At 45.4% G+C, this 27,875-nt stretch overlaps 1 protein-coding gene across 7 annotated transcripts in view; it reads right to left on the minus strand.

Annotated features, from left to right (window-relative positions):
* AKAP13 (A-kinase anchoring protein 13) overlaps window positions 1–27,875 on the minus strand; it is a 245,561-nt gene that overhangs the window by 58,490 nt on the left and 159,196 nt on the right. For 5 of the 7 annotated variants that reach the window (XM_077918969.1, XM_077918967.1, XM_077918968.1 and 2 more), the window contains exons 10-12: window positions 15,027–15,108; window positions 9,522–9,658; window positions 2,915–3,282 (exon numbers count right to left, since the gene is read on the minus strand). In XM_077918969.1, the coding sequence (XP_077775095.1) occupies window positions 2,915–3,282; window positions 9,522–9,658; window positions 15,027–15,108 (587 nt within the window). Of the gene's footprint in view, window positions 1–2,914; window positions 3,283–9,521; window positions 9,659–15,026; window positions 15,109–21,860; window positions 22,686–27,875 lie in introns of those variants that run through there. The other 2 variants (XM_077918971.1, XM_077918966.1) reach the window with 2 other exon arrangements.

A 27,875-nucleotide genomic window follows, 5' to 3' on the forward strand; every position in this document is an offset into this window, starting at 1 on the left:
GCTTGGATACATCTACACCAGGCATAAGGAGCCTGAGGCCCAGGGGTCTCCAAGCCTCTCTGTCTGGCCCTTGGGCTCTCCCAGGCCCCCTCTCCTCCCCTTCCTAACCAAACTAGTTGTGCTTTGTGCTCTCTGCTTTTGCAGGTTGGAAAGTATCCTTGACCTCAGATAGTGCTTGCCTCAATGGAAGATAAGAGAGGGATACAGAAACTAGCAACAATTTGCATTTCTTGCTTTTGCTGTTTCAGCCTCTGGCCCTGCCCACTGGTTGGCATGTGGCCCCCAGGAGGCTGACGCTAGGGGAATGTGGCCCTCGGGCAGATAGAGGTTTCCCATCCCTGTTCTACACACATGGGGAAAGCAGTATGTCAGGTTGAAGGTTCAGACTAACCTGGCATCCTATTTTTCTATGTACATGGAGGGTGTTCTCACCATCACATGATCATAGGAATGAGCCAGAAGGAGCACAATCTAGGGCAGATTTTGTTCTTTATTCTGCTTATTGTATTTACTGACAGTCTGTTGAGTTAAACTGGGGTGGACCCAAGCAATCTTAATGGCCCCCAAAGCCATCCCAGAATTATATGCATGGATTTCAATTTCATAATAATAATAATAATAATAATAATAATAATAATAATAATAATAATAATAATATATTTTGGGGGGGAATAGATGCACAAACTTCAGTCTGCACTCTCTTTTAAATTTAGCTTTGGTGTGCAGCCCATGGAGGGTTTGCAGTGAGGCAATATGGCTCTCAGATTAGAAAAAAATTACACCTCCCCTGCTTTAAATGCACAGCTATGATGCCAGATGACCCCCCCCCCCAACTACCTGCCGAATGCCTTCCTTAATCTTGAAGCATGAAGTATTACCTGCTTTGTACCTGTAAGCTCATCAGCCAATCCCCCCCACCCCCAGTGCATGAGGGTGAGTCGTAATGAGGCAATAATATGAGTCACAAGAAGGACTTTGTCCTAAGAATCCTATCTGGATATAATCACACCGTTGATTGTACACAATCTGACGTTCTAGCATTCTGTCAATTTTCTTCAGCTATCCCCTTTTTACTTAACATACACAAACAACCTGAAATTAAAGGTTTCCGGCTGCCCCATAGTAACAGACAACAGGGGGGAAAGTAAGTTTCACTTCAATCTGTAAAACCTAAAGTAACATCTGGGGTTGGATTTTATGGCAAAGAGCTAAGTAACGGATTGCTTCTCTTCATGCCATGAAACTTCCAGCCCTGTGCCCTGGACTGAACTGATGCAGTCCAGCAACACACTTCTACCAAGCAGACAAGCAGGGGAGGGATCAAGCAATCCGCTCCTCTTAGGAACCTGTTGCATTTCCATGTGGGTTGCCAAGAAGGGCTTTCCTTCCTTTGTAGCTAGGATACAGGAGCCACCTGCCCCCCCCTCCAATCCATTCACTCACCTGTGTGAAACTTAAGACACAAGGTTGCTTTAATCCTTTCTGTGGCTTGCTGCGACCCAAGCGCACTCGTTCCAAAACCAAGGACTCGTGCTTACACTTGTGGGACGCATATTTTGACCTCTCAAATTGAAACAGAAAGTTTTGCTCTAGGACTGCACGAATACACGTGACACCTCATCGTTGGTGAGTGCAACTTTCGTTTTCTTGAGCGCTTGGGAGAAAAGGGGGCAGAATCTGTGACCATCACCATTGGAGAAGTTCAGAAGGCAGTGCAAAGTGTCTCTCTGATTTCCGAGCTTCTCCGTAGCTCAGTGCAGCAGGGAAGAGATAGCCACACATGCCTCCAGATTGTGGAAAGAGGCTTGTTCTATCATTCAGAGTGCGTCCAAAGTTTAGCCAGACATGACAGACAAAAACCCTGGTCTGTGGCATGCGTAATTTTGTCTGGCTTCTAAAGCTGGCCCCAACTTTTGCCCCCATATTCTGCTATGCTGTATGTATTTATGCTAATAACATTTTTGTTGTTGTATCATAATCAGTTTTGTCAGTAACAAAAATATCCAGCCAGTATCTCTACAAATGAGAGGTAGACATGCTACTGATTTGCTTCATTGGGTAGATAATTTCTAGCTGATGAACACTGTGTGTCAGCTAACTGAATTTACTCACTGTAACCCATAAAATTGTATTTTATGCTCAAAGGTCAAAATAATATTGTTGGGGGTTTTTTAAAATGTAAAAATCCAACCCACAGGTATAAAGAAGGACTTATGCCAATTGACTGTCACAGATTGTTCCCCCTAGAACTCAAGCAATATTGACAGTGGTGCTTTTGCTGACCTTAAAACTCTTCTTACTGCAGCCTTGTATTTAAGAACTAGCCAGTAACAACAGGCAAGAAAGTGGGCAGGCTGGCAAGGGAGGGACCGATCCTTCCATTCCTCCTCCACTATCCCACTTGGTTTCTGTGCTTGCTGCAGAGGAAGTAAAGCATCTTCCCTCCACATCCAGCACGGCAGCTACACAGGCCGGAGCGGGGAGACAGATCACCCCTGTGCCTCTTTCACTAGTTTGCTTGGTAGAAGGCTATTTTTAACACTGCTTTGAGAAATTGATTCTCATGCCGGCTGCAGAAAAAGGAGCTCCCATTCTTCCACATGGAAATATCAGCTACTGTTCCCTTAGCTGGTTAGTAAAAGAGTAATAATAATAATAATAAAGTGGGTTGTATTCAACTAAATCCTACTCAGAGTAAGACCGCTGGGTGGTATTCCATGGACTTGAGGTAGTCCTGTCTGGATCTAGTCTGAGTAAAACTTCACTGCATACCGCCCAAAAATTGCAGGCTAATAACTTTTATGGGCTTATTTGCAAATGCCTGCCTTACTGCCCTCTCCCACCCAAAAAGAAAGATCACAAGGCTGAAGTTACCACAGCTATGGATCACTGGGTGCCCACATCCTTTACTCACCTTCGATGGTTCATCTCGGCCTCATTGCTGCCATTCTTCCCGGGGCCCCAACTATGCCGGCGGAAAGGAGACAGCGGCCTCATGGAGCTCTTCAGGGCAGAGGCAGGAGGGGGCACTTCCGTGATGCTGTCCAGCTCTTCGTCCAGCTCCCCGGAGACTCCAGCTTCGCCATCTTGGCCCTCTGCATTTGTTGCCATGTTGAAGCAGCTGCCATCCAGGCTGTACCGATCCTTGGGCCTGCTGGTGCCTAGCGCCTGAGGGAGGGAGATGTCACTCCCAACGGACGAGTTCCTTTCTAGGGACAGTGTATCGTCAGCAGAGAAACTAGAACTTGTGCTATCGCCCGCCGACTGCTCCTCTTCGGGCTGCTGTGAAGCAGGGGTGGGAGCAAAGGAGGAGGACAATGACAAAACAAGCAGAAACTGTATTAATCTATTTAAAATTATTTGCAGATAATCAAGGCTGCAGGCAATATTTACACAGACCTACATGGCACAGTCAGGACGCGGGGTTAAACCACAGAGTCTAGGACTTGCCGATCAGAAGGTCAGCGGTTTGAATCCCCGTGATGGGGTGAGCTCCCGTTGCTCAGTCCCTGCTCCTGCCAACCTAGCAGTTCGAAAGCATGTCAAAGTGCAAGTAGATAAATAGGTACTGCTCTGGCAGGAAGGTAAACGGTGTTTCCGTGCGCTGCCCTGGTTCGCCAGAAGCGGCTTAGTCATGCTGGCCACATGACCCGGGAAGCTGTACGCCAGCTCCCTCGACCAATAAAGCGAGATGAGCGCCGCAACCCCAGAGTCGGCCACGACTGGACCAAATGGTCAGGGGTCCCTTTACCTTTACCTTTACATGGCACAGTAAGATAATGAGTTATTTGAAACACATCCACAGATATAAAAGTCTTAAAACTACAACCAAATCCATCAAACACCAGCTGAAGGTTGCTGAACGTCTTGCAGCCTTTACAGAAACAAAGAAGAGAGGACCTTCTTTTAGAAAAGCAGACCTGTTCCAAAAGTTGAAGCCCACTGCAGTAAAAACCCTCCTTCTCACAGCCACAGTGAAGAAGGTGAAGACGAACCCTGCTGGATCAGGTTGAAGGCCCATTTAGTCCAGCAGCCTGTTCTCACACTGAGTAGCTAGCTAGATGCTTATGAGATGCTCACAAGCAGAAGAAGAACACAGTGACATTCTCCTGGCCTAGGATTTCTAGCAACTGGAATGCAGACACATAATGCCTCTGGCATTGGAGGTGACATTAGAATTTTAAGAATTCTAGGTGCCGAAATCCCAAGGGAGCAGAAAAGGCGATTTATGTATGTGACCACGGCTGTGCAGATGTTATTGGCCCAGAGATGGAAAGAAGATATCGTCCCTACCAGAGAAGAATGGCAGATCAAGTTGATGGATTATGCTGAAATGGCTAAAATGACCGGGAATCAGAAATCAGGAAGACCAAAATTTTAATAAGGAATGGGGGAAATTTATAATTGATCTTAAAAACCATTGTAAACAGTTAAAATCGTTAGTAGGATTGGAATATCACTTGTAGTTTAATGGTGAATTTTGGATACAATGGAGAGGTAAAAGGTTTGGATTATTATAAAATATGCAGGAGGAAATGATTAACAATAGAACCCGCAAAGGGGAGGAGGGAAGTCCAGAAAATTCTCTGGAATCTTGTTTTTATGTTGAATGCTGGATACGTGACTGTAAAATTTTAATCTGAAAACCAAATAAATGAATTTATATTTTAAAAAAGACATTGGAGGTGGATCTCATCTCCTCCAGGAGCCCATATAAACCCCTAAGAAAGCCTTCTCCACATCTCACGGGAAAGAATTCCATAGTTAAACTATGTGCTTTCCATGCTGGCGCTGTTCATATTGGAGGGCCGCAGCTCAGTGGTAGAGCATCTGCTTGCATGCAGAAGGTACCAGATTCAATCCTCAGCATCAGGTAGAGCTGGGTGTATCCGTTTGGCTGAAACCTTGGGAGAGCAGCTGTCATTCAATGTACACAATACTGAGCTAGATGGACCTGTGGTGTAAGGGTCTTCCCTGACCAGTGATGGGCTGATGGGAGCTGGAGTGCAAGAACATCTGGACAGGTGAAAGGTTTTGCATTCCTAGTCTACTATTCATTTGCAAGAGATTGTCAACAACACCTCAAGGAAAGCTGCAGATTAACAACAAACATGCCTAGATGCGCCTATTTCTCATTATAAAAGCAAATAAAAATAAAAATCTAGCTGCCCTGTGGGCCTCCAGATCTCATTCACATTAAAGATAAATGAATGTGCGTTAGAGGGCTGGAACCAATATTAGTTCTACTAAGAATAAAATATACGATATTTCTATGAGTATCATAGGTCCTTTAGCTACAAAGGGTCTACATTGGGCAGACATACAATTTAAAGATTTTAAAGGTTTTTAAAGATTTCACAGACAAATTCTGAGATTAGTATTTGGCAGATGCTGTTGGCTTTCTTTCTCTTTTTCTGAATCTTTTTTGAAGTATGACATGGGGTATAACTGTTCAGCATAGCTAGGTTTTTAGTCATGTGTTTTAAAGATTATTATTTTTTGACCATGTAACTTCCATTATATTTTTAAACATCATGGTACTAATATTGCCCCTTTTTGTCTACAACTCCTGAAGGAGTTCTTAACTCTGAAACACTGAGCGTCAGAGCTTCCTCCTGCTTGGTTAACCTCGGCCCCAAATTAAATTTAGAAAGATGAGGCAGCAGAGATAGCTAGGAAGGATGATCTCACTGGGAACCAGCTCTCCTGGAGGGGATTTACAAAACCCTTGCCAGTTATTTACAAGACAACGTAAAGAAGAAGTGCCTCCCACATCCTCCTTACATAACTGTGACTTTGCACAGAGATGTTAGTTTGACAGAAATCCCCTTGAGCATATTTTATGCATAAACTGAACATAGATACTGCATGCAGCATAAGACTGCGGCTTCAACACATCACATGGTGGGATGGATCACAAGCCTTACATGAATATTGTTGCAAGAGGTTGTTTTTGAATCCAGGAATTTTTTCATCGCGGTAAAATCAAGAAGATGCCACTTAGATTACAATTAGCATGGTGCAGTGATTACAGTGTTCACAGGGACCGAGGAGACCCAGGTTCAAATCCTGACTTGGCCAGGAGGCTCACTGGGTGACATTGGGCCAGTCAACTATTTCAACAAAACCTCGCCGGGTTCTTATGAGCATGAAATTGGGGAGGGGTGAGAGAAGAGCCACACATGCCACCTTTAATCTCAGTGGAGGAAAGATGGGAAACAAAATGTAATAAATAATAATACTGTATTGCATCCTCACCAACTCGTAGATTTGCTTCAAGGAACTGTAGTAAAAGGTAAAGTAAAGGACCCCTGACAGTTAAGTCCAGACGCAGATGACTCTGGGGTTGCGGCGCTCATCTCACTTTACAGGCCGAGGGAGCTGGCGTTTGTCCGCAGACAGTTTTTCCGGGTCATGTGGCCAGCATGACTACGCCTCTTCTGGCGCAACGGAACACCGAAACCAGAGCAGCGTACAGAAACCTTCCCGCTGGAGTGGTACCTATTTATCTACTTGCACTGGCGTGCTTTCGAACTGCTAGGTTGGCAGAAGCTGGGATCGAGCAACGGGAGCTCACCCCGTCGCGGGGATTCGAACTGCCGACCTTCTGATTGGCAAGCCCAAGAGGCTCAGTGGTTTAGACCACAGCGCCACCCACGTCCCGAACTCCTGAAATGTCTTACTGCCTTTCTTTTTAAGAACACAAGAACAGCCTGCTAGGTCAAGACCAGTGGCCCATGTAGTCCAGCATCCTGTTCTCACGGTAGCCTACCAGATGCCTGTGGCAAGTCTGCAAGCTGGACATGAGCACAACAGCACTGCACACATGGCGGTTTCATGCAAGGATCATCTGCATTCAGATGAAGGGATGGCTGCAGTTGGGTTGGAGAGCTTGGAAGGTGGAGTTAAGTTCAGGAGGAGTTTGACAAATGCTAGAATCAGAGTATCATTGTGATCTACTGAGTGACCTTGCTTAGGAGGCACACACCCTCTCACCAGACACAGGTTGACAGGTGAACCTAAGAGCCAAGGGCATCCCTGGCGTCAAGGCCTAGAATCTGTTTTTAGGCCTCTGCCAAACTCCAGGACAGTCTGCAGGTGGGGTGAGGCAGGAGATGTGCCACAAGCATGGACCTCCACAGAGCAAGAAGCAAAATACACGTCCGTGGTCAGATTGAGAAAGAGACAAAGAGGGCCGAGGCAATCAGTAGGGCTACTCAATGACCACAAAGTTGCTCAAACTGAGATGTTGGTTTGGATGCGAGGGCTTCGTAAGACCAGGAGGGTTCCTGTTCCCTTTGGGTCAGCTGCTCATGTTTGGGGAAAGTTATCGGCAGATCATATTCCGGCTAAAACTGCAGCCTGTTTTTAAAAAAAATTTTATTTATATACTGCTTAATTGTAAGGGGGTGGAAAAAAGACCTCTAAGCAGTTTACAATAAATGTTAGAATTATCAGTAAAAACAATTAAAACCAGTAATTAAAAAAATTATCTAAAAACAGTTAAAATCAGACCTGACTTAAAGATATATTAAAATGTAACAACCTAGAGACTGCTCCTTATCCAGATAATTTGGCAGTCCCTCCTCAGTCGAAGACATGTGATGTAGGATCCTGGAAAAGGACCTTTTCAGTGGCAATTCTTTATGTGTGGAACTCTCTAAAGAGATGAATCTGGCCCCATTTCTCTATAGTTTTAGGTGGTTAGTTAAGATACATCTTTTCCAGAAGGCATTTGGAGGAGGAGGAGGAGACCTGGTTGCTGCTACCGCTATCAGAAACTTGTTTAATGACTCGTAGTGCTCTTGTGTTCGAATCTCACTTGTGGGTTTCCCAGAGGCATATGGGTGGCTATAGTGAGAGCATGATGCTGGACTAAGATGGGATACTGGCCTGATCCAGCAGGCTCTTCTTATTTTGCTGTTTTCAAAGCACTATGTCAATGTATGTATTTCATTTGCCTTTTATGAACCTCCCTGTGGCTTGTGCAAAGGATGGAATGTAAATAATCTGAAGAAGCATTTCATGCCTGGGGTGCAGTTCTCTCCCCGCTCTCCCCCAATTTAATACGCTTCACTCTTGGGTAGGCATTTCTTCAGGCACCTTCCAGAACAAAAGGCAGGCGCATTCTCACTGCAACTGTGAGATACTGCTTGCTATTACTGCTTCCAGGCACCCTCTCCTTGCTCAGTTGCAGTCAGGGCTCAGGGAAGCATATGACGCTTCCTGGGAATTCTCTTGGAATGGCTTCTGTCACATCCTTGGTTACCCTCTTGGGATGATGTCACTGTGCATCATCTACTTGCAGAGGGAGAAGGAATGAATGCCTCATACAGCTTCCCTGCTCTCACAGGCAATGATGAGAGGACAGCAATGTGGTTTTCCCGAACAAACTTTGGCCAGCTCCAATTGCAGCCCCAATAACAGAGCGTTTATGCACCCCGGCACACAATCTGAGGATCCACCGACAGAGGTAATGCAATAATAGGTGCTCTGCCAGCACTTCCAAGAACACTCTCATCTGGTTTCAATACTGCGCTCCAAATATTCTACTTATAAACAACTTCCTTTTCAATTCTTTGGTGCTACATTACACAGATGCACGTTAAAAAACAAAAGTCTCTCACAGAGAACAAGAAAGAATAAAAAACTGTTGCAGCAAAGCCAACTATTAGGAGATTTTTTTGTGTAGGGGGGGGGGAATCTGAATTGCATTAGTGGTAGTTGATTTCCCCCCTTTCCCCCACTCCCCTGGCCAGAAACCAAAGCCAGAATTTTGCAGATGAAAATTACAATTCATCTCTATGCCTCACCCTTTCCTCCGGCACTCCCTGGCTTGTGCACACAGCTGAAGGAGTTGGAAAGTCATTTCTCAACTCCATGTCCAGAACTTTTAGTCTGCTGGCCGGACGCCCTGTGGCTGTTGTCAATGCTCATCAAAGCACCACTGAGCACAGCACCTATTTCGGCAAGGACCTGATGCTTTATAGTTTCAACATAGCAAAGTTTCTAGCTTGTACAAAGGACTCTGAAAAGAAATTAGGTCTTGGAACGCTAAGGTCACTGGACGTTCAAGGGTCTGCTGGGGAAAGTGACTGGGGCGGGGTGGAACAGAGGGAGGGAGGCTTTAGCAGAGACGACTGCAGGAAATGACATTAGCGAGCATGATTCACTCAGATGGGAGAATGTCGCAATGTCTGCCCATAGCACTGAGTGATCATTCTGAGAAAGGATAATGAAGAATAAATCTATTGTGCATAAACAATGGGACCCAGCCCAGGCCACTGGACTGGTGTTGCTGAGTGCGTATCATATCGCCAGATCTCCCCAAGATACTTACTACAGGGCATTTCACAGGGACTAATAATCTCTTAATAAACATCTGTGATAACAGGATGCTAGACTAGGTGGGCCATTGGCCTGATCCAGCAGGGCTCTTCTTGTGTTAAGAGTTTCATTTAGGTGCATCTATGCAGCACCAAAAAAGCAATAATCAAACATGACCAAGACTCAAGCCTTACCTTCCCGAAGTCCACCTCGTCCATCCCATCTCCTGAGAGAGGAAAGAGGTCAGATTCGCTCTCAGATCTTCTTTTAAGTACGTCTTGCGATGAGGTACAATCGCCACTTAGTCCATCTTCTAGGAAATTATCACTTTCTGGGGAGGGGGAAATAAAGGGGGGTGGGGAATATATGGCAGTTTGAGATTGCTCACCAAACTAATGCAAGTGTCATTCAAGAGCTACAGTAGTATAAATATGAACCAAAATATGAATTACCATTGAACTATGGTTCTTCTCCCCCATTCCAAGGAATAATAAAAAAGCTTAACATTTCTATAGCATCTTCTGAAGTTCAAAGTGCCTCACAATCAAGGGTTATTAAATCAAGAACTCTTGCAATAACCCTGTAAGGTAGGCCAATGTTCTTCCATGCTAAGAAAAAGAAGTAAATTCTGCACCCAGGAAATCCCATTTCTGCATTAAGAAAAGCTAAAATTCTGACTGTGACATGTATTCCTTTCTGCAGATTTGCATGATTTCTCATATTCAGCCCATTTCTGAAAATTGTCATTCTGCATACTTTAGGCTGCAGTCCAATAGCTCTGAGGAAGATCAGGTCTTCCCTCTCTGAGGGGAACAGAGCTCTGACATCAGAGGAGGAAATCCAATGGCAGATCCTGCTTCCCTGCCACTACCTGATCCACTGATGTGCTGGCCCCAACCACCAAAGCTGGAGTTCAAACACTGGTGGGGCCCAAAAATGGGTGCACCAGGGGAGGACACAAGGCCATCTGGGTCCCAACATGCCCCTAAACTGGGGAGAAATACAGGCAAGTTCAGGAGTTCAGCCAAGTCTCTTCCTCTTATTTCCCTTCCATTGCTCCAATTGGGAAAGTTGTTTCCCCCCCTCTTTTTAAACAAAGCTGCAAAAATAACAGTTGAACCTTTCTCCGTCTTCACTTGAACCCAGCGATGCACTGAATATGCTGGTCAAGCTACCTTTAACCTCCCCCCCCCCTTTTTAAATGAAGTCTTTCACATGCAGAGGCTGAGAACAACGCATGCTACTAAAGCCAAACCCAATAGGAATCATATCCATCCGGACCTCCTGTTTCCACGGATTCTACCCACATCTTTCAAGTACAGTGGTACCTCTGGTGATGAACTTAATTTGTTCCTGAGGTCCATTCTTAACTTGAAACCGTTCTTAACCTGAGGTACTACTTCGGGTTAGCGGAGTCTGTAACCCGAAGTGTTTGTAACCCGGGGTGTTTGTAACCCAAGGTGCCACTGTATATCTTCCCAGCCATAAGGAATAGAAACTTTCCTTTGAAAAAGCAAAAACCTGAGCTTCCCAGAACTGCATATTCTTGTAGAATCATGGCATAGACACATCCCTGCCATTAAAGGACACCAGCATTACTGCTCCCATGTTGCAGACTGTGGCTGCAACACAGCTAGGCTTCCTTACAGCTTGAAAATCAATTCTTTGGCTATGCAAAGAGTCAATTCACATTCTGGGATTCAGCAAACCCACCACCCTCAATGCAATAGGCCTATTTAACGCACCAGAAAAACTCTGCTGGGGGAGATGAGTGCCAGGAGTGGAAATACTGGCATTCCACAGAGGAGCTTCCACACCGCGGAGGGAATAGCTCTTTTATTTTATCAGGTGCAGTTTCTTTCCCTGCACCTTCTCCACTTTCAACCCAACCTTGGCAAGTCTGCGTTTCTTTTCCATTGTAAGTGGGAAAGGAAAAAGTTGGGATATGTATGTGTTGGGGGTGGGGGAGAGAGAGAGACTGAGAGAGGCAGGGGCGGGAGAGAAGACGTAACAAACTGCAAGCCAGCATTCCCACCAAATCCAGCTGGCAATTTAACAGACCATGTCCCACCACATTCCAGACGGAAAAACAAGCCGGCTCCGCAAGAAAGCTCAGATGGAAAATTGAAAAGGACGTTCCAGGCTGGCCACTGGGCACATACCTTGTCCAAAGAAGTTAATCAACTCACGTGCTGAGAAAAGGTACAGCTAGGTCAGCAAGAGGGCAAGAGGAAGGTATGAAAGAAAGCACATCTGCCCCCCATAGTAGCAGTACTACTACTACTAGTAGTAGTAATATTAATAGTAGTAGTAGTAGTGGTGGTGGTAATAATAATAATGGGAACTGTAGCTTACCCCTCACACGAGCTACAATTTCCATCACTCTTAACAATCTACACTTCCCAGAATTTTGGGAGAGGGAGCAAAAGTGTTTCAGGTGTGATTTAAATGTGTATGCAGCCTCTCACCCCTCTTTCACTCTCAAAACGTTTGTCAAAATCACTTTACTATTCTAATACAGTCGTATCTTGGTTCTCGAACGTCTTGTGACTCAAACATTTTGGCTCCCTAACACCGCAAACCCAGAAGTGAGTTTTCTGGTTTGCAAACAGTTTTTGGAAGCAGAACGTCCGACACGGCTTACACGGCTTCTAATTGAGTGCAGGAAGCTCCTGCAGCCAATTGGAAGACGCACCTTGGTTTTCGAACGTTTGCGCAAGTTGAACGGACTTCCAGAACGGATTCTGTTCAAGAACCAAGGTACAACTGTAGTGGGATGATATTGACTCAGGTTTTGTCACCGTGTTTTTTTAAGACATGTACAAAATGGGATGCATTTGACAATGGCCTGGGTCCAGGCACAATGCAAAACCATGGTTCCCTGCTATGAGAAGGATGGGGAATCTGAGGTCCTCCAGATGTTGCTGGACCACAACTTCCATCATTCCTGACCATTGGGCAATGATAGGAGCCCAGCAACATCTGTCAAGTCCCAGGCTCCTTGTGTGAACAAGCCATAGCAAATCTTAGCGTATCGCAGGTGGTGACAGGAAGCTTTTCCTTCCAATTTTAAAAGCACACCACAGTTCCCTGTTACATCCAAGCATGGGAAAATGTGTTTTTTAAAAAATAAATAAATAAAAATTGAGCTACTGAGCAAACCAGGATCAGAAACAGTGGTGTTTGAGCCTAGCTTCTTCTCACTAACAAGAATTTAAACAACCACAGATTCCCAATTTAAGATGTAACAGGGAACTGTGGCTTGCTGAAAATGAGAAGCAACAGTTTCCCATCTACTTCTCTGGTGCATGGAAGGAAAGGGGGGAAATGTGCGAGTCAATGGTTTGGTAGAGTGTTATTTGTGTAGTATAAAACCACGACTTCTCGTTACCTCCAAAATGGTCTACCGATTCCAAATTAATGTAAAAATATGAACATGTATTAAGGATGATTTTCAGAAGTGCATTGGAGATGGGGAATGGAACCATGGCACTGGATGGCATCTAGGGCTGTAATAACCCCATATACCTTTGTTGCGCTTTCCCTCCTCTAACTCTAGAACTCCTGCAAATGTGATTTTAAAAACACACACCCAGAGAATGAATTGTTGAAACCTCTTTATGATGGATGATGGAGTTAAAATAACATAATTACTGGCATGAAAGGATGTCTTTCATCAAATCTGGGCAAGTTAGACCCCAAATACCTTGGAAATGCAACTTGCTATTTCCTTACAATCGTTTAAAAATTGGGGCCCGAGTGACCACAATGCCCTTTTACTGAAAGCCTCAAACCATACACACATGCCAGGCTTGAAACACCAAAGGGCAATTAAAGCCTCTGCTATGGAAGAACAAAGGGAGTTATGAAGCAGCACAGGTTTCAAGGAAATTGCTTTTCTCCCACTAGAGTTAGTTATGACCAGAAATGTGTAGAAGGAATCAGAAACAAAGACGTGTTGAGAAATGGGTGTGGGGGGAAGAGAATAATTTGTCCTATGTGCGCTGAGAAGGTTGCTTTGGAAGTGTACCATGTCTTCTCAGGTAAAGCCTGGTTTATTGTGGGGGTTTTTATCGCCTTTGCTTTAAGCGTGTGCCTGTGTGTTGCGCAATCTGAGCCCGCCTCCACCTCTCCTGATGCCTTGATAAGCCCCTACCAATGAAAACACCATCACAACAAAGCTGGAAGGATGACAAGTTCCTAGCACACGTGCCACGGGCTTCCTGAGCACGAGCGATTTAGGGCTTGCATCCGTCAACATCCATCACTTGCAAAGCTCACAGCAAAACGACACTGGGGACCTTTCTAATGCAGGGACTGGCAGAAGCTGCCTGGTCTAAAAACGCAGCAAGAATGAGGTGGTTCAAGGCCAGGGAGGGGAGAACACATGGCTGTACCTCAAACAGCATTTGGGGAAACCTAGTGTCACTTTTATACATTTCCCACCGTATTTTAGTACAAGTCTTTACAAGGTGGCTCACAATCAAAGAACTCGCTTGTTTTCAAATACTCTTCTATGTTAAAAACTTCCTGCAACAGGAAACCAGCATAGCAGGCAAAGGACTAAGCAAGACTCTCTACCAGTTCTCTGTCTGTAGAGAGGTATCCTCTCTCCTCCCCTTTAAAATAAATAAATAAAAGGAAGCATTTAAAAATATAAGGCCCTGGACAACCTGTGGCCCAATCACCTGAGACACCGTCTCCCATCCAAGTTGGTTGGAATCTCAGGATCTCTTGGTTGTCCTACCAACTGCACAGCTACATCATGCAGTGACCAGGAGGTGGGTCTTTTCTGCTGTGATGCTCCACCTTCGGAATCACCCCCCGTTCCAAAGGTAAGACAAGCATCGTCCATGTCAAAGTTTCAGCACCTTTTAAAGATCCACCTGCTCACCCAAGCATTTGCTGATGTGTTTTGTTATTACTACATCATCTTGCATGACGTAAGAGGACATGGGACATTTGCCCATTGGGGTGCAGCTTGTATTAAGACTGTGTCTTTCCACAAGGCAGGACTGTTCCGCATACAGAAAAGGTTCTACCATCTTGCCAACGAGGATAGCAGCCGGGAGGTTATGCAGCCACCAGAGGGCATATTTAATATAAACTCGGTTTGCAGGGAGATGATATGATGCTGGCTGCTTCTTCAACATTTATTCCGAGCTGTTTGCAGGGAGGTTACATGACGTTAAGTCAAGCAATTGTGATCCTTTGTGTTCTGACGCAATTTCCCATCACTTTCCTTACAGCAAAAAGCCCAATTTGGGGAGGGGGGAGTGAGTTTGTTGCGCACAAGCATTAAATCTCATTGCACAATTTGAGTGTTAGTGTAAGATGCATGGAGGGTCACAGGTTCATCACCCCTGGTCTACACTGACTGGCAGCAGTCAGCACTGCTGGGTTCCAGACAGGGACTTTCGTCCTCTCCAATTCTTCCTGGAGATGCCAAGGATTGAACCTAGGGCCTTCTGCAAGCAAGGCATGTGCTCTACTGCTGAGCTACGGACCTTCCCAGGGCCTTTTAAAGTTTAGAACTTGCACTGAATCGTGCTTGGAAGCCAACCTTGCCCACTTTAGGCTAGCAAAGAGTTCCAGAGAACTCAAATGCTTTGTGCAGCCTCTCACCCAGAGAAGCCAGCTCAATAACAACAGCTTGCCTTTCTGATTTTATATCTCGAAGACTAAAGAATTCATCTTACCTGCAGAACGACATGGATGCTTTGGCTCCAACAGTGACGGATCCTGAGCAGTTTCAACAGGACTCCAGCTTTCACGGTTAATCTAACAGAAAGCAAGAGAGGTGAAAAATTAACGGGGATATTTTCAAGTTGCCTCTGTACCTCTGAGTTACTCATGCCAATGCATCAGGCTAAACAGATCCAAAGTTCAGCAAATAAAACCCATTGGTGCCTGGATAAGAGGGAATAGTCTAAGGCTATGCAATCCTTAGAGTGCTGACTTCAAACACACAAACACAGAAACACATGTATAACTCCGCAAGTAACTGTTTGAAATTCCCTCTCTTTTTAAAGAAAGTGGTTATGTAAACTGCTTCTATCAAAATATATGATAGCTGGTTGGTTGGTTGGTTGGTTGGTTGGTTGTTGGTTGGTTGGTTTTTAAGAAAAACAATTTAAGACACAAATATAAGATGGGCTATCAACTCCCTGATTATCCATGTAAGAAAATATACAAATGGAATTTAGCAACAACACCACATGTAAATATTGATATAAGTTTCAATAAGATGCCATTATCAAGTAGTATTCGGTGCCCAAAAGACTTCAGAGAATATATAAATTTACCCGACTTCATTTATACTGCAGACAGTGAATACAAGGACAGTGCAAGTTCTTATTACAGAAAAAGTTTGAAGGAAACTGCTTGACTATATAAAGTATATTGTTTGGGTTCTCCCTGCTAAGACTTAACCCCCTTCTTATGCACCCTGAAAGAAGGAGGCTAAAACTCAAAGCCTTCGAGTCAAACCTAGAGACTATGTGAAACTAGATCTCTTCTATGCTCTTGATCGCCAACCCCAGATGAAAGGTGGTGAACCTAAGAGAGATATCAGCAGACTCGGGAGAATCAAAGGCTTGATTGATTGATTGATTGATTGATTGATTGATTGAGAAATGGAGGAGGGGAGAATGGGACAGCCAAATGAAGACATAGTGAGTGTTGGACTAGAATCAGAAGCCTTGGGTTCAAATCCTCACTCAGCCATGAAGCTTGCTGAGTGACCTCAGGCCAGCCACAATCTTAACCTAACCCAAAAGGTTGTTGTGAGGATAAAACACAGAGAGAAAAGAACTAGGTACACCACCTTGAGCTCCTTGGAGAAAAGCTGGAATATAAACGTAGCAGCAGTAGTAGGAATAAAAATAAATATACCGTATTTTTTGCTCTATAAGACTCACTTTTTCCCTCCTAAAAAGTAAGAGAGAATGTGTGTGCATCTTATGGAGCGAATGCAGGCTGCGCAGCTATCCCAGAAGCCAGAACAGCAAGAGGGGTTGCTGCTTTCACTGCGCAGCGATCCCTCTTGCTGTTCTGGCTTCTGAGATTCAGAATATTCTTTTTCTTGTTTTCCTCCTCCAAAAACTAGGTGCGTCTTGTGGTCTGGTGCGTCTTATAGAGAGAAAAATACGGTAATTATAATCTCACTGGGAATGGAATATTGACCAGCTCTTGGGACAGGAAAGAAGTACAAAACCTGAACATGAGCACTTCATGCTGCAATGTTTTGTTGTGGGCCCCACTTAAAAAGGTAAAGGTAAAGGTACCCCTGCCCGTACGGGCCAGTCTTGCCAGACTCTAGGGTTGTGCGCCCATCTCACTCAAGAGGCCGGGGGCCAGCGCTGTCCGGAGACACTTCCGGGTCACGTGGCCAGTGTGACATCGCTGCTCTGGCGAGCCAGAGCCGCACACGGAAACGCCGTTTACCTTCCCACTAGTAAGCGGTCCCTATTTATCTACTTGCACCCAGGAGTGCTTTTGAACTGCTAGGTTGGCAGGCGCTGGGACCGAACAACGGGAGCGCACCCCGCCGCGGGGATTCGAACCGCCGACCTTTCGATCGGCAAGCCCTAGGTGCTGAGGCTTTTACCCACAGCGCCACCCGCATCCCTGTGGGTCCCACTTATAAACATGTAAACATATACAAACCTGTCTTGTAAAGAGTTGGGTGGTTGGTCCATAGAGCTCAGTACTGCCTACTATTACTCGTTACAGCTCTTCAAGGTTTGAAGCAAAGGTGTTTTCCATCCCTTGCTGTCAAAGAGTTCCTTTTTAAATTGGAGCTGACAGGAACTGAACTCAGGACTTCATGCTCCACCACTGAGCTATGGCCCCCTCTCCCAGGTCACCTCAGTACACTTCGCACATTTTTTGACGCTGGAAAACCTCCCTAAATACAAGTGTTTTTGCAAGATTCAGCCTTGCTGATATAGCTATAAAATTAAACTAGATTCACTGGGGGTGGGGGGAGATTATTTTTAGCATTCATTTCCTTTTAAAACCCTCGGGTCTGCATTTCCTTTAATCATGTTTTAATTTAGCCTCCAGCGTGCAAAGGACACACTTTATTTTCCTGTTTTGATAAAAAGAACTTCTGATCCCTGTACGATATCAAGCCCACGTCTGTATTTGGGGGGGAAAGAAAGAAAGCAAAGTAGTTCAGATGCTCTAAGAAGATTCCTAGTCATGAAGTTGATAAGTAACCCACCTCCCCAGAGTTTTGACTATTTTGGATAATATGGGGTGGCTAACCCCACCCCAACCCCCCCCCAAAAACCCCGCAGGGTGCCAAGCTGAGGGGGCACAAAATTGATAACAACAACAACAACAGTAATAATTTATTTATACCCTGCCCATCTGGCTGGGTTTCCCCAGCCACTCTGGGCGGCTCCCAACAGAATATTAAAAACATGATAAAACATCAAACGTTAAAGACTTCCCTAAACAGGGTTGCCTTCAGATGTCTTCTAGAAGTCAGATAGTTGCTTATTTCCTTGACATCTGTTGGGAGGGTGTTCCACAGGGCAGGTGTCACTACCGAGAAGGCCCTCTGCCTGGTTCCCTGTAACTTGGCTTCTCAAAGGCAGGGGGAACCGCCAGAAGGCCCTCGGAGCTGGACTTCAGTTGAGCGATGGGGTTGGAGACGCTCCTTCAGGTATACTGGGCCAAGGCTGTTGAGGGCTTTAAAGGTCAGCACCAACACTTTGAATTGTGCTCGGAAACGTACTGGGAGCCAATGTAGGTCTTTCAGGACCAGTGTTATGTGGTCTCAGCAGCTGCTCCCAGTCACCAGTCTAGCTGCCACATTCTGGATTAATTGTCATTTCCGGGTCACCTTCAAAGGTGGCCCCATCATTGGGAAGATCCATTTGGGATCTATTTGGGATACCATGAATGTTTAATTTTGGCCTTGCTCAGGGCACCATACTACCAAATACTACTGAACAGGTACACCATGCTCGCATCACACACGCAAGACACGGGGCATTCACGCAACACATCAGTGTGCCTCACAGAGTACACAAGTGACGTCAGCATGCCACAGGGCGTGACCACACCACAGGGCATACTAACATCACGTGGACACACTGTGGGGCATACTGATGTCATGAGTGCAGGCTATGGGGGTGTGCACGCCTGGCGTGCTGATGTCTTGCGGCTGCGGCCCCCTCAATCGCGGGGGCAAGGCAGTGCGTGTACTACCCAAGTCAACCCTGGAGGAAGACGAGAGAGAACGGGCTATCGCACAATTCCTGCATGAACAGAGCTGTCAACGTGCTTCTCTAATTAGCTGCTTCTTTCCAGGTGAATCAGAAATAAGTACTTCACCAAAGTGCATGAACACTTACTTAATATGGGAGGCAAACCTGCATGGTTGATTATAGCAAGGACAGAGTCGTGAAGGCCAGGTGGGAGAGAGAACCACCATTCATTTTCCCAGGTTGTTTTTCCTGGCGTTTCATATCTGGAGAACTTTAGAACCGGGGGGTAAATGCAGGTATCCAAATCTCTCTATCTGGCTCTTGGGACTCAACCTAAAGCCTCACACCCTCTCCACAAACCACACCTGTCTTGGGTCCTACTTTGTACTCTGCATGTTTTTGCCTGGCTGGAATGGATCCCTGAACTCTGATAATACTATAAATGTTAAATTTGCATGCACTGCTCCACCCACTTTTGCTTCTGGCTCCACCTACCACTTGGCCCTTAAAAAGTTTCCCAGAAGGGAATGCGGCCCTCACCCTGGACGACAACATCAACTCAATCTATTATTAACACGGGAAGTCACTGGCCAATGAGAGAAAGCTATCACAGCACTGAAAAGTCGCATTTACAAACACAACCTCCAAGAGCACCTTCACAATCACTCTTATTAACAGCATCTAGCAACAGCATCAGGCTAAACTAGCTGACCCATCACTCAGCACATCACATCACACATTTAAAGTACTCAACTTCCCCAAAGATACTCTATGGCAAGATAAGATGGGATATGAATGAGGATTTCCTAACTCCTAACCATTTCATAGTACAGGGCAAAAGAACAGTGACTTCCAATTATAGCAGCCTTTCTCAACCTGTGGGTCCCCAGATGTTGTTGAACTACAACTCCCATCCCCCCTAGCTAGCAAGGCCAGAGCTCAGGGATGATGGGAGTTGTAGTCCAACAACATATGAGGACCCACAGGTTGAGAACAGCTGTATTATAGGAAAGTGTCAGAATCTGGTTCAATTCACCTGATGGCTTTCCACAAATCTGCCTTACAGCCAGATCTGTGTCATGCTTTGGTTCTGCAGGACTGAAAGGAAAGTGTGACGTTGGATATTAAGCACAGAATCCAGATTGCTAATAATTTCACCTTCAGTTTTAAAAGGACTTCGCTTTCAGCCTCCAAACTGCAACAAGATGCTTCAAAGACTAAGGGCGCTATTGGCTAAAACCTCAAATGCCACAGAGGTGGCCAAATGAAATTTCCAGTGACTGGAGGCGTAACTTCAGCAATCTGTGTGACTCCTTTTCCCAATTCCATGATAGCAAACCAGAGTTATATCTAAGAGAATGGCACAACCAGTTCTGCAAAAATATTGGCAGAATTTCTGTATATTTGCTGAATTCATGCAGCTCGCAGAACTCTACCCTGTGGGATGCAAGATTCAAGTCACCTTGGCACACAGAGTTTTATTTTTCATTTTTAACTTCGCAAGTTTGAGCAGGACAGTTTGGGTTTCTGCTTTGTTTTCCTCCCTCGATGAAAACCAATTGAACTAGACACTTTTGAAATCAGAAACGGCCTGGGAAATCTTATGTGCAATGCCCCTTTAGCCTCCATTTCAGAGAGGTCCCTCCTTCCCAACTTTATATCCTAGCCAGACTGCATTGCCCGTTGAACTGGCTGCCTTCCTCCAGTCGCCTTCTCTGCCAGGAAACTAAAGCTCTTAAGAGTGACAAAACATTCCCAGACTGCCACCTTACTGTTTAGTGGAGCAGTTACTAATTTTAGATTTGGGGGCGGGTGGAGGGGGTGAAGAGGGAGAGGGAATGCTAAGAACCGTTAGCCAAGAGAGGTATTTGCAGCTCCCGCCTACACACCCTATTTAAAGGCAAAAATAAATCTTTATTCCAATGAGGAAAAAGAAAACACATATACACAAAGTTCGGGTGGCGGAAGGAGGGGGAAGAGGGAGGCACCCAGCTTTATATTAAAATGCCTTTTTTAGGCAGATGACAAAGTCATCCACACAAAACAAATGGGAACTCAAATCACTTGCATTTTCAAAATCAGTCTCCTGGAGTGTGGCAACTTGCCTGCATGGTACAGAAATTTTAATTTCTGGGGGTACACAACTCTTTAAAGATCTGTATTCACGCACACTTGGTTAGACTGTATACACTGGACAACGATGGGTTCAGAACTGAAAGGAAATGGGCTCACACAGTTATTCACTTGATGGGAAAATGTGGTTCTTTAAGGGAGGGATTAGTGAGTTCCCATCCACTGGCTGTAGAAGAGCAAAATTTGGAAGGGGGAAAGGAGTATGGAATTGGCAGTTTAAAAAAACGCACCAAGAAAACTTGTACTACTACTACCAATTTACATGCCATAAGTAAGTAGTTCCTGCACTAAGTACTGGAAGGGTATTCTCAGGAGGGTTGGACTAGATGACACCTGGGAAAAGCAGAAATTGCCCCCCAAAAAACCCCTGTTGCATTAGGATGCACAGAGTTCAAATTCTCTCTCTACCATGAAGCTCACTAGTGACTGGTTAGCTGAGCATAACCCAGGGAGCTAATACTGGTTTGATGGACAGAGCACATCATTCGGAATCTGACTGGGGGGAAACCCATTCATATCCATCACTTAGCAATGAACTTTACTGGATGACCGTGAGACTGTCCCTCTCACTCAGCATAGCCTACCCCATAAGGTTGTTGTGGCAATAGAGCGCTCCACTCTGAACAGCTTGGAGAAAGGCAAAATATACAAAAACAGTGACCAGCAGAATGACTACTGTACAGAGTACAGCAAATGCAACCGAGTCAGATAACTATACCAAAAGCCACCAAATGAACAAGTATTTGTCAGCAAATAGGATAATAAAAAGAACATTGCCCATCTTTCTATTTTATTCCATTATTGTAAGCACAATTCTACTGGGCTTATTACCTCTGCATTCACCTATTGAACCACCGAGAAAGATGTTTAAGTGAAGGTTGTGTGGGCTCCCCCGTATTGTCTGAAAACCCTGTGCAATTTTGCCTGTGAACATTGCACACCTCACTTCTGAGTCAACGTGCGAAGGGATCACGCTGCAAAATACTCAGCTCCTTTGCAGTTTTAAAGCATGCAATTGGAAGTGAACGGATTTCCATGTCCTACCAAGTCCCATCATGACAAACAGCTGGGAAGAACAACAGCGGGAGAGAAAGCAAGAAACATCTGGCTTCTTCCTGCAACAGGAGCTAAGAGAGATGCAGACCATGAAAACCATGAAAAGAAGCAACAGCACCATACCTTTAAGAGCACAACATCCACAGTCCTGTCCACCTTCGAAATGTCACACAGGCTGTATCGTCTCTTGTGACGTTCGTACATTTTGTCTGAGGATTGGGGTTATGAAGAGCAGGGCTAATCATCAACTCCAGGGTAGATTCAGCAAGCAAGAGAGAACTAAAAAAACACAAAACCTCTCTCTCCCAGATGTGTTTTTGCTAAGGGTCCTGGAGTCTCAGCAAGATCTCTCTCTCTCTCTCTGAATCACATTGAGTCTGGCCAGTTCTCTCAACAGGAAGAAAGGGGGGAGAGAAACTTCACCACTGTGACTGGTTGATTATTTTTTTTAAAAAAAGACTCATTGGAACATAGAGCTACTTGTATAAAAGATGCAAGCAGTACGCAGGATGGATATGGTTGGCTATGCAGAAGGAGATTTGCTGCTTGAGAGTGGGGCACGCCAAAACTTCCTTGAAACTTTTTGCCACCGAAATGTTTCCCAGTCTGGTTTGAAAAGACTTCAAGATCCAAGGAAGAAGAAAAAAGAGGGAGGGGATAAGGACCCAACAACCAACAAAATCCAGATGTTTGAAACAGGAACCTTCTATAAACAGACACACAAAAAAGGCACGTTGTCGTCTCCCCGTGCAAAAATAAAATAAGATCCAGGCTAGACTAAATCCCAATGTGCCTAATTCAAATGGAGAACAGTAACAAAACACAAACGTTAATTTTGCTGCGGAGAGAGAAAGTGACCGCCAGAGATGTGCCACACTTTTCCTTCTGATCTTCTCTGTGAGTATAGTCAGTTTTCACCAAAGGTTGCTCTAGAGTAAGTCAAAAAGTCTAATGACAGCAGACAGCTGGAGGTGGTGGAAAGGATATAAAAACCACTCCCTCCTGACCAGAGTTGAGACGTCACCACTTGCTCACTGCCCTGGTGTTGTGTGAGAGCTGAAAACTTAATTGTAATTTTGGGAATGTGATTCATCTCTTTGGCTGGGAGAGGAAGAGGTTCCTCCTTTCGGTTCGCCTCTTCCACCTTGAGAAGTAGCCACTCTTGCTGCAAGAATAAAAACCGAGGCTAAACCTCCAATTTTGTTTCTGAACAAAAAAACCAGGGCTCCCACCCACTTCTCTCTCTTGTCCTGGCCCTCGCCTACAAGTGGTGCCTCTTTTGCTCCCAATAACTTACAGTGGTACCTCGGGTTACAGACGCTTCAGGTTACAGATGCTTCAGGTTACAGACTCTGCTAACCCAGAAATAGTACCTCGGGTTAAGAACTTTGCTTCAGGATGAGAACAGAAATCGCACAGCGGCAGCGGGAGGCCCCATTAGCTAAAGTGGTACCTCAGGTTAAGAACAGTTTCAGGTTAAGAGCGGACCTCCAGAACGAATTAAGTTCTTAACCCGAGGTACCACTGTATTCACATCGGCCAAGCCTAGAGAACGAAACACACACTGCCACACAGTTCCTGATTTCAAAATTGATGGGAGCCCCCTTCAGTCTCCACCCCTGGTCTCTCAAGGGAAGGCTCATTTTTTGTATTTCTGCTTACTTTACTTGAGTTCTTTGCTTCAGAGCCAAAAAGACTCTGTGCAGGGAAAGTTGGGGGTGGAGAATTGGATGATGAATCAGGGGGGAAAGATGGCAACCTTTCCACCAATTTCATTACAGGAGAGCAGCTATGCCAGCTTGACACACTAAACACCCAACGCCTGCTTCTTCTCCAGTGAAAAAAGGGTACTCAGCAATAAGTAACACTTGAGGATTTCAGTCTTTGCAAACACTTGCATGCAGTGTGTCCCAAATCCACACCTTTCAGAATAACACACAGATCACCATTTAAAGCAGGGATAATGGATATCTCTGAATGCTTTTTGACTCTGAATCCAGTGCTCAGCTAATGAATCAAACTATGTACACTTTTTCAAACTCCCTATATATGTAAGTATCGGTTTCAATGAGGCTGGTTGTGGTTGTTGTTGTTGTTGTTGTTTAAACAAAATAATGGAACGGAAGTACAGCTGAACCTATGCAAAAAGTGACACGGCCCAGAAATAGTTTTGTCCTTCCCTGATCAACAAAGCAGTAACATGTTGGGCAGAGAAACAGCAGTATGCTCTTATGAGAGTGAACACTGAAAATGTTCACAGTAGGACCGTAGCTCAGTGGCAGAGCATCTGCCTTACGTGCAGATGGTCCTGGCTTCAATAATCAGCTTCTCTGGCTAGGGCTGGGGAAAGGCCCCTACCAGAAATCCTGCAGAGCCGCTGCCAGTCAGACTATACAGAGTTAGATAGACCAATCATCTGACTCAGTATAAGCCAACTTCCCATGCAATTGGCACCACACATACAGGTATCAAAAGCTGAAAGCTGGTACAGCTTTCTAACGTGTCTCTTTCTAACATGGTCTAAACTGTCTGTGAGCCTTTAAAATAACTAAAGTGGAACATATCTGTAATCCATTATTATTATTATTATTATTATTATTATTATTATTATTATTTACTGGCAAACATGTTGAATATAGCTGCAAAACTGCTCTGGTGATAGGGAGTCAGGTGCGTTGGGAATGTCACAAATGCTTGCCGATAGGTGTCCTCCACAGCTGGTTTCTTCTTTGTTTAAAGGAGGGGTGAATAAACCTTCTGGGCCTTCCAGATGTTGCTGTGGACCACAACTTCTATCATTCCTGACTACGCTGGCTGGGGGTGATGAGAATTGGAGTCCAATAATATCTTACTGGGCTGGGGTGCCAAGTTGGGGAAGTCAAGGATAAAGGATTCACGGAGCATAATGCTCTCTAATGCTACAGGTTCAGAGGCAGCATGCTAGCGACAAAAACTGGAGAGGTCTATTTGCCTGGAGGGGCATGTGCAGCACATCTGCTTCGCCACTGTGGGAAAGGTTGCTGGACAACACAGGCCTTTGGTTTGATCCCACAGGGCTCTTCTGGAGTTCTTATTGTAAAATAGGGAGCATGGGCTACGTGAGATGAACTCAAAAAACAGATCATACATGATTAGGCAGATGTTTGCCTGATCTGATTAAACCGGGGGGGGGGGGCTGTATTTTCCCATTAAAGATGAGGAGGAAAAACATGTTAAAGGTTTCAAAAAGGAGGCATGGCGTGTGGGGAATCTGATAAACCGTTTCCCCTCCAGCCATTGCCATCACCAAAGGATATTGCAAAAAGGTTCATTCATGCCTATTTTCCACTGTACTGATTTCAGCGATCAGCATCCTCTCCTCCCCCTGCCCCGGCCCACCTTTGAAGGGGGTACACAGTTCAGGCAGGTCACAGCATTAGATGCAGAGTGCTGGAGTTATCAGGCACATTTTCACAGGCCACAGAATCAGATGCTGAGGACACCACAGTCGGAACAAAGATTTGTGGCAAGAAGAGCGCCAGGATTAGCAGAAGGGCCCACAAATGTCCTCATCAGTCTTTCCTGGAAACCTGAAGCAACTCCTATTGCCTTTAAGAGTAGCTAGCTGTTAGCTGGGTCCATCAGCTATGTGTGTGAGCATTGAGGCCATGACATTATTGGGCCCTGTATTTCCTTAGTTGTTTACTTGCTATGTTAATATAACCATGCCCTTCCTACCAATGCCCTCAAGACTGCTTTCAACTTGAAATAATGGCATGCCATCCAACAGCTGTGATGCGAAAGGAAAACTGAATGGGGAGGGCAGAGGAAAATAAGCACCTCCGTGCTCTCACTTTCACAACAAGGTTACCAAGTCGTTATAATGAGCATGTTGAATGGCTGCTGAAGGAGATGCTTCTGGGCTGGGAGGAGCAAAATGGTGGTCAGCTCCAGCCAAGACTATGGAGGGGCCCAGCCGTCTTCTCTCTCTGCTGTAGCCAGTTGGAATGGCTGAAGGAGGAGCAGAGCCAATGGAAGGGGGGCTCAGTGGACACATTCACACCATGCATTTGAAGCTCCCCCCCCCCCGGCTGTAGTTTGTTAGGGGTGCTGAGAGTTGTTAGGAGACCCCAATTCCCCTCATGCAGCTGCAATTCTCAGTGATTTCACAGTCAATTACTCTTGCCAGGGAACTCTGGGGATTGTAAAGCTGAGGGGACAAGGGGTCTTATGGCGGCTCTCAGCACCTGTCACAAACTACAGCTCCCAGGATTCTTGGGGGGCTGTTTAAAGTGGTATCACAGTGCTTTAAATGCATGGTGTGACTGTAACCACTGCCTCACCTCTCCTGCTATAGAATAGCCACAGAGGGGCACAGTTTTGGTCAGGAAGGAGTCAAAGGCCAGGATGAAGCTGTGGGTTTTGTCATCTAGCCCTCTCTCACCGTACAGGCTAAAGAAAATGAGAAATGGAAGGCACCAGCCCAGGAACAAAGAGAGGAGGCTGCAAAAGGTGCACTTAAAACAATTTGAGCTCAAAGCCTTTTCAAGTCTGAGCATTCTTCTTCAGGGACAAAGGAACGTACCCCACCAAAAGATAGCTAAAAAAAACATCTGTTAACATGGCCTGTGCAGTTCACATGATATCAGAGAAGTCACATGCTTCAAGAAGGAGTCTTCTTTATCAGAGCCGCTGGGCACAAACTCATGGCATTGGCGTTGTGCAATCGAGGGGTTTCTCTGGCTCTGCACAAAGCCAGAGAGAGAGACAGAAATTATGAAGTGGATCGATAGTCACCAAACTAATCAAGGCTGCTGTCTCTTCTTCTTCTTCTTCACCACAGGCAAAGTTTACTTGTAGGCAGGGATGACTCAGCTCCATTTCCTTCTTGGACACATAAAATGAACTTTTATGAGCTCTGCTGCAAGAAGACCTTCTAAGCTAGAGACTCGGAAATTAGCAGTGTCGAAAAATGGCAAGCAGCAAAACCGGTAACATGCTACAGCTCAGGGTACTCAGGATTTGCCCAAGATACGGCACACTCTCGTTGCCCCGACCCCTTAACTTGGAAGACATGGGGAAGGCAATCTTGAGAATTTCTCCCGACTGCTTCCAGCTTTTTCAGGCCCTCCATACAAAGCAAGAATGGTTGTGCTGTTTGGAGTGGCGGGCCCTATGCCAACCTTGGGATCCAAACACATGTTCCTGCTCCAGTGTCAAAGGCAGCATGTGCTTCTGCTGGGAATCACAAGTGGTGAGAGGTCCTGCTGTATTCAGGTCCTGCTTGTGGGCTCCCATCCACACCTGGTTGCCCAGTATAAGAACAGGATTGCTGGGCTAGATGAGTCTTCTTATGACATTAACCGTGCCACGGTTTAAACCATGCGTCCTTCCGGTCTGTCCCGTTTATTTTCTTTTAAAAAAAACACTTCTTCTTCTTTGGCAATCACTCATAGCTGAGTAAGATTGTCTTCCATGAACACGGTTTTAACAGTGAGTCCATAAGTGACTGTGGAGGCCAATTCTGGATCCACACGTCCTTCCACAGTGGGGACATTGGTTTCCGGGCGGGAGTTGATCACAGTGTGGATTTGCCAAGCATGCCTTCCTCTTAGCACGTTTCACCCTTGCGTCCTGAGTTCGAGTGTCTTCAAAGCCCATGACACCTTTGGTAAAGGCTGTTCTCCAACTGGAGCACTCGCAGGCCAGTATTTCCCAGTTGTCAGTGTTTATACTACATTTTTTTAGATTTGCCTTGAGACAGTCTCTAAACCTCTTTTGTTGACCACCAGCATTACGCTTTCCATTTTTAAGTTCGGAATAGAGTAGTTGCTTTGGAAGACGATCACACATACTAACAGCACTTCACTCCGGAAAGTATAGTTCTTTGAAGCTGGTTCTTTTGCTGCATTTAATATACATATGAGAAACGGTTCCACCTGATGTATGCCTACCCTGAAACAACATTAATGAATCATGCTCTGTAGCTTTGCTTTCGGCGACAGAGAAGCTCCTGAAAGATGAAAGATTGGAAATCTGACGGCTCCTCTCACCTTGTCCTCCATTCTTTTGTATATTGCCAGGTTATCCCCATCCTAGGAAAAACAGCACTGGACCGCTAGCACCACTCAGCCTGCTTGGCCCAGAAGATGGGGCCTG

This window comes from Podarcis muralis, chromosome 14 (genome assembly GCF_964188315.1).
Source record: "Podarcis muralis chromosome 14, rPodMur119.hap1.1, whole genome shotgun sequence".
In the NCBI taxonomy this organism is placed as follows: Eukaryota; Metazoa; Chordata; class Lepidosauria; order Squamata; family Lacertidae; genus Podarcis; species Podarcis muralis.